This window comes from Electrophorus electricus, chromosome 9, assembly GCF_041902795.1.
Source record: "Electrophorus electricus isolate QZ-2024a chromosome 9, ASM4190279v1, whole genome shotgun sequence".
Taxonomy (NCBI): Eukaryota; Metazoa; Chordata; class Actinopteri; order Gymnotiformes; family Gymnotidae; genus Electrophorus; species Electrophorus electricus.
The window spans coordinates 7,809,567-7,820,000 of NC_137505.1; the positions used below are offsets into that span (position 1 = coordinate 7,809,567).

The 10,434-nt window shown below is 46.9% G+C and overlaps 1 protein-coding gene across 2 annotated transcripts in view; it reads right to left on the reverse strand.

Moving 5' to 3' along the window:
- Positions 1-2,556: 2,556 nt before the first annotated feature.
- igsf3 (immunoglobulin superfamily, member 3) overlaps positions 2,557-10,434 on the reverse strand; it is a 74,603-nt gene continuing 66,725 nt past the window's right edge. For both annotated transcript variants that reach the window (XM_035522888.2, XM_081720553.1), the window contains exons 8-9: positions 7,666-8,088; positions 2,557-6,213 (exon numbers count right to left, since the gene is read on the reverse strand). In XM_035522888.2, coding sequence (XP_035378781.1) covers positions 5,963-6,213; positions 7,666-8,088 — 674 coding nt within the window. In that variant the 3' untranslated portion in view covers positions 2,557-5,962. The remainder of the gene's footprint in view (positions 6,214-7,665; positions 8,089-10,434) is intronic.

The window sequence follows — 10,434 nt, forward strand, 5'->3', positions numbered from 1 at the left end:
ATGTGATGGCCGTAGTGTGTGAGGGGCAGAAACTGATGGGCAGTAATGTGTGATGTGATGGTCAGTAGTGTGTGATGTGATATTCAGTACTGTGTAATGGGCAGTAATGTTTGATGTGATGTTGAGAGTGTGTGATGTGATGGGCAGTAGTGTGTCAGTGGCAGAATGTGATAGTCAGGAGTGTGTGATGTGATATTCAGTAGTGTGTGATGGTCGGTAGTGTGTGATGGGCAGTAATGTTTGATGTGATGTTCAGTAGTGTGTTGTGTCATGTTCAGTAGTGTGTCATGGGCAGTAGTGTGTAATGTGATGGGCAGTAGCGTGTAATGTGATGGGCAGTAGCGTGTAATGTGATGGGCAGTAGCGTGTGCAGGTCAAGAGTGTGTGATGTCATGTTCAGTAGTGTGTGATGTGATGGTCAGGAGTGTGTGATGTGGTGTTCAGTAGTGTGTAATGTACAGTAGTGTGATGGACACTAAGACCTTGGGCACTGCCTGCCATCTAAAGGTTCTATGATTGAGAATAAAAGGTCTAATAGCAGTGTAGTAGTCAACAATGCCCTTCACAGGAGGAAACAGTAGGATGCTGCCCTGTTAGCTCTGCCTTCACACACTGCTGCAGTCCGAGCTGCTAACTGTGCCTGTTATGGAACGTATGGAACTGTGTTACGAGCCTCTGCTGTGTTTTGTGAGCGCAGCCAAGCAGGGCTGTGTGGTTGTGCATTATTAATAAACACTGTTTGTTCTCCGTGCCTGAGCACTCATATTCCAGCTAGCAGCAGAAATCAGAGCCCGTAGGGTCTGGAGATGTGGGGTAGTTTTAGCACTAATATCACCATGTAACTCACAGCACGCATCTCGTCCACTGGAATGCAGATTATATTGTTTTGCTGTTTTATGATGGATAATTATGACAAACGTCCTCAGAAAATAAAACCATTGTCACGACAACAGGTAAGCCATTGAAACGATGCTATTCAGCCAATCCCTGGAGACTGGTGCTGAACTGAGAGCCTCACTGCAACGCTGAGCTCCCAGCCCACCTGGGCAAAAGACCCCTGCCACTGGAGACGTCCATATGTGTCCAGAGGAGTTCAATCACCAGGCGGGAGATACGACCTGTGCTCTAATTTCTAGTCAACATGGACACAGAGACTGTGTCACTCTGTGTGTGTGTATGTGTGTGTGTGTGTGTGTGTGTATGTGTGTGTGTATGTGTGTCTGTATGTGTGTGTGTGTGTGTGTGTGTGTGTGTGTATGTGTCTGTGTGTGTGTGTGTGTGTGTGTGTGTGTGTATATATTAATAGGTCTCATATGGAGTCTGAGTCAAGCCTATTAACAGATAAAAGGTGCTTGGGTACTTGGACCAAAAACAAGACAAACAAATAAATACCTGAATAAGAAATCCCTGCTGTGACTACGACACTTAGTGCTGTTGACACCGAGCTCCCGGTGTGAGGGAGTCGCCGTGTTTGACGCCAGCTCCAAAGCTACAGCTGCACAAACCCAAGCATCTCCAGCAAGCCGCACAGATGGAGGCTTGTCCGGATGTTCATACGGCGTACCGTCAGGAGCAGCAGGACGGGAAATACGTCGGAGGACATTCTCCCCACTAAGGCTCTCCTGTCCAGAGTGATAAACACGATCACACATCCATCACAGTGGCAGAGGTAGAAATGCACCAGTAGTTTTTCCAGGCAGGGAGAGTTATAGTTGTGTGTGATTTGGTCCTGGCTCCCCCGTGGCCATGACACACGCGTTTAACACACGCGACAGCTGTGCTGGACACTCTGCTGGACGCTCTGCTATACTCCTGCCCCAGGAGGACCCCCCCCCCCCTTATAAGCAGACACCTTAATTACAATCTGAACAGGCAAGTCAATCATGTCCCACGTGAAACAGAATATGCAGACATGTTTACAGATAAACAAGGATTCATAAACATCTTAGACACCCATAAAGAAGTTCCTCCAAAAACAAACTCATAACTGATACGTTTCATAGTCATCTCATATATTGTGTTGAATGTATTAAAAATAAACTTAAATGTTAAAACGTGTAAAAGCCCCTCCCCCACCCATACGTGGCCCCGCCCCCTGGTTTAGGAGCTTAACGAGAGTGTAGGAGCCTGAAAACACAGTAGGCGGAGCTGAGCAACTCGGCCTCGTTTCCCCGAGTCCCCCTGTCTCTGTGCCCACTGGGCAGACAGGCCTGACTGAGGGTGTCATGCCCCATTCTAACCTTAACCAGCTGTGTTCATGACCTCAGACCTGCACATGGGGATAAAACCATAAAACACTCCAAAACACTCTACAGATCTCTCATGTCCCACTGTGGAAGTGTGCGTATAGATCCAACGGTCTCGACGTGCGTGACCCACGTGTTCATGAGTATGAGGTGTACGACCCAGATGGCATATGTGGTTGTTGTGTTCTGTGTCAAAGTGACCTTATTATGTGTAAATGACCTTAGTGACTTTAGTGTTTAACAGTCTATGTTAGCGATCACCAGGGTGTAAGTCCTTGTGTAAGCGATAGAACATGAACACAATTTAAAACACTGTGCACTGAATATGTTTTTATTGCAATAAACTGACAGAATAGCAAAGTGCTGATTCATGATAGCGACTGCTACAGTTCAGTAAAAGATATCTGAAAACAACAGAAACACAGAAGCATTTAAAAGCTTTTTCATTTCAGTGCACTATTTTTGTAACCAAAAAATAAAAACGTAACACGCCACTTGAAAAAGCGTCACCAGCTGAACTGAACACACATCACCACAAAAGGTTGATTTTGTTTGTTAGTTGGGGTTTTTTTTTTTGGTTTTTTTTTTATTATTATTTTTAAATCCACAGCTAATCTGGAGTCAGTACACGGCCGTGGCATGCAGCCCTCAGAACATCTACAACACTGTGTGGATGGTACGGCTCAGGTGGGCATGTGGAACTAAACAAACACTACTCAGATGTCAGAGCTGGTCCCGGGCTCCACACGCACCCGTCACACTACGCAGATCACCATAACGTAAAGCGCGGCAGTGTACATGTTGCCTGGCGGTTTATGTTGTTGTAGCTGATGTCCCTTTGCTGCTGTGGTGTTTAGTGTCCTGCCACTGGGACAGGAAGCGGCAGGGGCCGGAATCTTCCCAGCGGCAGGGAGGTGTCCAGAGTCTGAGGGATTGCCCCTGCCTGCCCGGCATGATGTCACAAAACAGCGCTCAAGAGTTCGAGACATCGGCGCGCCTCCTGGGTCATCGCGTGCTACGCAGCTCGACGCAAACAGCCTCCATCACGAGACACGCAGGAGACGCACCGGCGGCGTACCCCTCCTGGGGTCCGCACAACATGTGTCCACCTGTCCAGCCTGATGAAGTTCACACAGCCTAACTAAACGGTTCACAGTACACCGTAAATAAATAAAAGACACAAACACAGACTCAAGGTGGATTAATATCGTGAGTCGGTCCTTTTGCGTGCAGACAGTAGAAACGTGTCATTTCTAATACCGATACGGACGGTTCTACCTATCACCTGTGAGCGAATTCAAGAAAGTGACCAATCACAGCACGGCGCGGCAGGGGTAACGTCGCCCCGCGTGTGTCCATGGAGATGTGGTGCTGTTCCGTCAAACAGCACGTCGCTCTTCACATATGTAGACAAAGTTCTTAGAAATGAACAAAGGATCTGTTTCTGTACAATCAAACAAATAAAAAAAGACAAAAAAGTAAGAAGAAAAACAGATTTCATTCACGCTGCAGTTCATCACAGCTCCACAGTCCAAACGTGGACGGCGGACTGAGAGATTGTCTTTTCTCAAGCAGTCCTGTTTAAATCTGTGAAACCTTTGCGTATAAAACCAGTGGTCTTCATATCCTCATTGTTAAAATCATCTGGCAGTGTAACATAAATATTACTTCAGGGCAACATGGCAGCACACCTCCAGAGATAACATGTCACACTTCTTCTTAAAATGGCACCACACCATATATGCACTACAACATTTGGTCTTCTTGGCTGTGTTTACAAACGATTTGACAGATTGGAGGTGAACTCCAGAGGGCTCCTGAACAGGAGAAACCCGCATACAGGCCTGCCATCCAGGACTGCCTTACATTTGTGTGTGAAACAGGCTTCCATAAGCCTTTTCTTAACGCCAGTTCAGCTTGTTCACATCTGTGAATAATCATGCAGTTAATTTCATCACAGGCCAAGAGCCAAAACCTCTGTGCAACCTAACAACGGCTTCCTGACTGCGTCTGTGATTACACACTGCTCTTAAAAATCACCTGAAACACAGCAGGAGACACAAATGCCTCAGTGGATATTTTTTTTGAAATAATCCCACTGGGTTGTAGGAATATTCGCAGGATCCAGATAGGGAAATATATATATTTGTTAAAAAACTTTAGTTGTAACCATGAAAAGAATGGGCAACGTGTCAAAAATGCGTCACGGTAAGATAACAGGGATGACGTCTGCTGTGTCTGAGTCGATGTGGAGTTTAAACTAAACCTCAGGTAGGAAATGCCCTTTACGAGCCTACATATCCCATAAGTCAAAAAACGCCCAGGCATGTCATATTTACAGCGTCTCGGAGCCGACAGACTTCGCTGTCCTTCTGAACGACGGAGCACGGATATCAAAATAAAGGTGTGAACACTAAGATTGACTGTCAAGTTTGAAGCGTGTCCTCATATGAACCAACTCTGTCCTGTTAATTGGTGATTGGCTGTTTAAAAGTGGGTAGGGAAAAGAGGGAGGGGAAGCAGTGACATCACGCTGAAGTCCCATTGGCTGGCCCTGATTCAGAGACTTCCTGTAAATCATGTCTCATACTCCACTCAGACTTCCGTCAGATAATCCGTCAGAGAAGAAACTGAACACCCCCCAGTTCTGACCTCACCATCTCATCACCAACACACACGTTCCCTCTCGATCCTCTCGGCTGGGGAGTCCCCACGAGGGCAATCATCCTTCTACGTGACACACACACACACTCGTTTAGATATCTTAGAGGTCTGCATACTGGAGTAAAGAAACATTTTTGAGGACAGACCTGCAAATTTCCCCTTCTGCCTGTAGGAGTCAGAGCAACAACAATAACAATAATAAAAACAATAAAAATAATAATAATGTAAAATAATAATAATAACAACAACAATATACTACTACTACTAATAATAATAATCATCATCATCATCATGACTCCACAACATTAAACAAATCAAAGACACATTAGCTAACAGGAGCACATGGACACTAGTGAAAAAAGGAATTCAGGATTCGAAGGTTCACATGGAGGAATGGAACGTGCTCCAGACAGTCAGGCCCAGAGCTGTCGTACCCATCGGAGGGTCAGCGCCCGATGGGTGGGCGTGGGTCGTTGGCAGCGGGCGTTTAGGACAACAGCAGCATACGCAGACCCAGGGCGGGTCAGCACCTCCACACCCCCCACCTCTCAGGTGCTGTTAGCCCCGCCCCCTCCGAGATGACCGCTGGCCGGTGGGACGGCCAGCCAATCAGCCTGAAAGAAACAACCACTGCCAAAAACAGGGTGAAGAAAACAAGTAACATCATTAAGAAGAGTGCACCAGACATGAAGAAGGGCAGGAACATGTCCATATCACACCAGTCAAAGGAGAATATTCTGGAACAGACGCTAACGCTAGCGCATGGCGCACGTGGAGGCGCGGCAGGCACTTCAGTCTAAAAAACGTCCCCATACCGGAGGAGCAAAACAATATAAAGGCCAAATCCTCTACACAAACAACCAGGACCAAATGTTTGGGCTTCTCCATGGGCAACAACTGTAGCCATGGCAACAGCAACACAGTAGGGGTTAAGTCAGCCAAGTGGAGCAGTCGACAGGGCCAAGTTAGGAGGTCAGAGAGAGAGAGAGAGAGAGAGAGAGAGAGAGAGAGAAGGTGGAGGAGTGAAATGGAGGGGGGCATCTCTGACCCGCCTACTCCACGGAGCCAGGGTGGAGGCTGAGGGCGGGGGGGTCCAGACACGTGGGCGAGTAGCTCAGGTGTGGCTCCTTGATCCACAGCAAGGGGGCGCCGTTCTTGCCCTCTTGGTTCTTGCTGGAGCTTCTGCCCTTGTAGCGCACCAGCAGTATGACGATGAGGAGGATGCCGAAGATGGGGAACGGGTAGAAGAAGACAAAGTAGAAGAGGGAGTGGTTGGCACACACCACCGAGTGAAGGGTGGAGACTGTGGACGCACACACACACACACACACACACACACACGAGACACTTTAGCACAGAGACTGCCTACTTCATCCAGAGAGATGTGCAGGACATTTGCATAAATATGGGGACACACAGGGGCATCAGAGCAGAGAACGTTTACTTGCTGAAGAACTAAGCCTCGCCTCAGAAAGAATCGCTCCCGTCTTTTTCTTCCCGACGTCCGTACGCCGGCTGTAGGCCTGAACTACACTTCGGTCAGTCTGAAACACTTCTATACAGTTTTAGACATATGCGTACACTTGCGGTTGACATACACCCATATATCTAAACGTACATTTTCACCACTCACACATTTCACGTTAGTGAACATTTGTTTTGGCAAGCCAACGAGATCACATCAGAGGCCGATTTGCTGCGATAATCAGAGACGGATGTTTCAGAGGTTCAGCTTTAATTCATTTTCATAATTCCAGGGTGAAAAGATCACAATAATCACACTGACTGGGTTTATACAGTCTAAAATGACCCAGAAGTGAATGACATTTAGGAGCTTCTCATTGGCCAGCTGCCACAATTAGGAGATACCTGGGAGATAACTGGGAGATAACTGGGATGCTCAAATGGCTGTACAGTCCATATCCTTTTGCCCTGGAAACCATGAGAAAATTCCTGCAACTCGGACAACACCTCCGAAAAAAGAACTGTGGACCCCACAAGAATAAAAATATGAAAACCCTGGGAGCACGAAACAGTAGATGAACTGGTGAAAGACTAGGCGAACTGGTGAAGGTGAAACAAGCAGGTAAGAAGGTTCAATAACATAACTACACCAGTAACAACTACACCAGTAACATAACCACACCAGTAACAACTACATTAAGTAACATAGCTACACCAGTAACACAACCACACCAGTGACAACTACACCACTGCTATCATTCTGGTGAAGGTCAGCTGGAACCTTGTGCTAGACCAACATAACTCAGTGTATGAAACCCGTCACACTACACATCTGATGTAGTAAATGAAACCTGAAATACAGCTCAGCTATGATTTTTTAAACCACCTCTTATGGAAATATGGAGCACACCATAATTGACTTAAACAGAAAATGTGTGATAACATGAAATGTGTGAAGTTATGAAGAAATAGTCTGGGTGTATGTAAACCTTTGGGCTAAATGCAATTTCATCTTTCCAGTATGATAACATTAAATGTAAAATACACAACAGATGTTCAAACACACAGCTTTTTCCACGTCCCACCTTGAGAACCAAACTAGTTCTTTTAGCCAGGTTACAAGATAACCTTTAAAAGCACACCTGTCTGGAGAACAATAATCTTGTATGCATTAGACTTTTATTGCATTGGTCTTTGCATCAGTGTTTTTCCATGCAAAGGAACACTAACTATCAGATAAACAGGTCTCAGATCAGCGGTCTAGGTGCGCCGTGCGGAGTGCTACACGCACCTTGCTCCACTATGTTAACGATGGTGACTCCGGAGTTGTTGGTGGCCAAGCGGTACCAGTCGCTGCGTGGGTTCAGGAGCCACTCCTCCACGCGGCAGTAGTACCTGCCCGCGTCTCCGAGACGTGCCCTCTGGATGGTAAGGCCGTAGACGTCGGAGGTGGTGCGCTCAAACTGCAGCCGCGACTCCGGCCCCGCCTCCTCCGCCGGGCTGCAGTCGCCGTTGCCGAACACGGCGTCGTGGCCGATGGAGAAGACGCACTCCTGCTCGGCCTCATCCTCGGCCCCTGCCCGGGACACGTACCACGATACGGAGAAGCGCGAATCTTTGGAGGACTGAGCGGGAATGCCGCATCCCAGCCGGATTGAGCTGGACTCCGGAACCGTGATGTTGGACTCCGTCTCCTCCACCTGCAGCCTGGCCGCTGTGATGGAGGGAGAGAGACAGAGAGAGAGAGAGAGAGAGAGAGAGAGAGAGAAAGAGGAAGAACTTAGAAAGAAAAGTACTCCCAACTTCACAGGACAAGTAGCGGTCGGATTTTGAAGACGGAACCATTTGATCTTTTCCAGTCAGTGAGCGGATTCCGAGGGAGAGGCAGTAGACGGTGGCAATGCCAAACGAAACTGTGACGAGCAAACGGCCAGACGCCCATGAAAGGCACCTCCAAATGCTTGGTGCCAATACCACCGAGGCTTTTGGGTTTTTTTTAAACGACGACCCCACTACTCAGAAGTGGTGGATCCAGCAGGTTCTGAGCGGAGCGTCAGGCCCAGATGAAGGTGTGGATCGACAGCCCTCCTGTCTGAGCGCGTGCAGACGCCTGTCGCAGCACATAAGCTGTGATGAAACTAAAAATAAGACTTCCACTTTTTTTTTTTTCTTCTCCCCTTTCTGAGCTGTCTCTCATCTCCACGAGAAAAGCTGAGACATTGGGCTTCGGGGATGCGCTGCTGAACTTTTCTTCGATGGCTGTTTTAAAGATGGATTTCAGCTCACCCTCCCAGGATGCTATGCGCCTGGCTCTGTATGGAGACCCGCCCCTCATCCCAGGGGAAATTAGCGCTGAGCTTCTTTCTCATGTTTAGATTTATATGAAGCGGAAAAACGGGAGCTCCAGAAATGATGCTCCCTAATAGCCGAGCCTCCCTCGAGCTCTGGCATCTCCCGAAATGTAGCGCTGAAACAGAGCTGACACAGTGCATGCTGGGAACGAGCCGTTTAGATGGTTGGCCTGTGTATGATATGTGTGGCCACTGTCATTTTAAAATTCTGTTAGACAACATGTCAATCATCTGAAGCGCGTTAGTGGCACTGAGCAAGGGTTGAGACACATCAGCGAAAGGACAGGAGAGGGACACCATACAGCCCAGGGACAGCCAACGAGGACTCACTGTGTCACAGCATAAACAAATGCCACCAAGGCAGCCCAACATGCAGGCAGTATCATTCATCATCATCATCCGGGCAGGCAGTGGGGCTTTGTAAGCGCAAGTCCGTTCCAGTTAAACAGGCCTAAGCTGCATGAGCTTATTAGGGAGAAGAATGAATATGAAGGAAGAGTTTTACACTTCCAAACAAACGGGATGGTGTGTAGTGTAGTGTGTGTTACTGATGTAGTGTAGTGTGTGTAGTGTAGTGTGTGTTACTGATGTAGTGCAGTGTGTGTAGTGTAGTGTGTGTTACTGATGTAGTGCAGTGTGTGTAGTGTAGTGTGTGTTACTGATGTAGTGCAGTGTGTGTAGTGTAGTGTGTGTTACTGATTTAGTGTAGTGTGTGTAGTATAGTGTGTTACTGATGTAATGTAGTGTGCGTTACCGATGTAGTGTAGTGTGCGTTACTGATGTAGTGTAGTGTGTGTTACCGGTGTAGTGTAGTGTGCGTTACCGATGTAGTGTAGTGTGTGTAGTGTAGAGTGTGTTACTGATGTAGTGTAGTGTGTGTAGTGTAGTGTGTGTTACTGATGTAGTGTAGTGTGCGTTACTGATGTAGTGTAGTGTGTGTTACTGATGTAGTGTAGTGTGTGTAGTGTAGTGTGTGTTACTGATGTAGTGTAGTGTGCGTTACCGGTGTAGTGTAGTGTGCGTTACCGATGTAGTGTAGTGTGTGTAGTGTAGAGTGTGTTACTGATGTAGTGTAGTGTGTGTAGTGTAGTGTGTGTTACTGATGTAGTGTAGTGTGTGTAGTATAGTGTGTGTTACTGATGTAATGTAGTGTGTGTTACCGATGTAGTGTAGTGTGCGTTACCGGTGTAGTGTAGTGTGTGTTACTGATGTAGTGTAGTGTGTGTTACTGATGTAGTGTAGTGTGTGTAGTGTAATGTGTGTTACTGATGTAGTGTAGTGTGTGTTACTGATGTAGTATAGTGTGTGTAGTGTGTTACTGATGTAGTGCAGTGTGTAACTGATGTAGTGTAGTGTGTGTTACTGATGTAGTGTAGTGTGTGTAGTGTAGTGTGTTAGTGATGTAGTATAGTGTGTGTAGTGTGTTACTGATGTAGTGTAGTGTTTGTTATTGATGTAGTGTAGTGTGTGTTACTGATGTAGTGTAGTGTGTGTAGTGTAGCGTGTGTTACTGATGTAGTGTAGTGTGTGTAGTGTAGCGTGTTACTGATGTAGTGTAGTGTGTGTAGTGTAGTGTGTTACTGATGTAGTATAGTGTGTGTAGTGTAGTGTGTTACTGATGTAGTATAGTGTGTGTAGTGTGTTACTGATGTAGTGTAGTGTTTGTTATTGATGTAGTGTATTGTGTGTTACTGATGTAGTATAGTGTG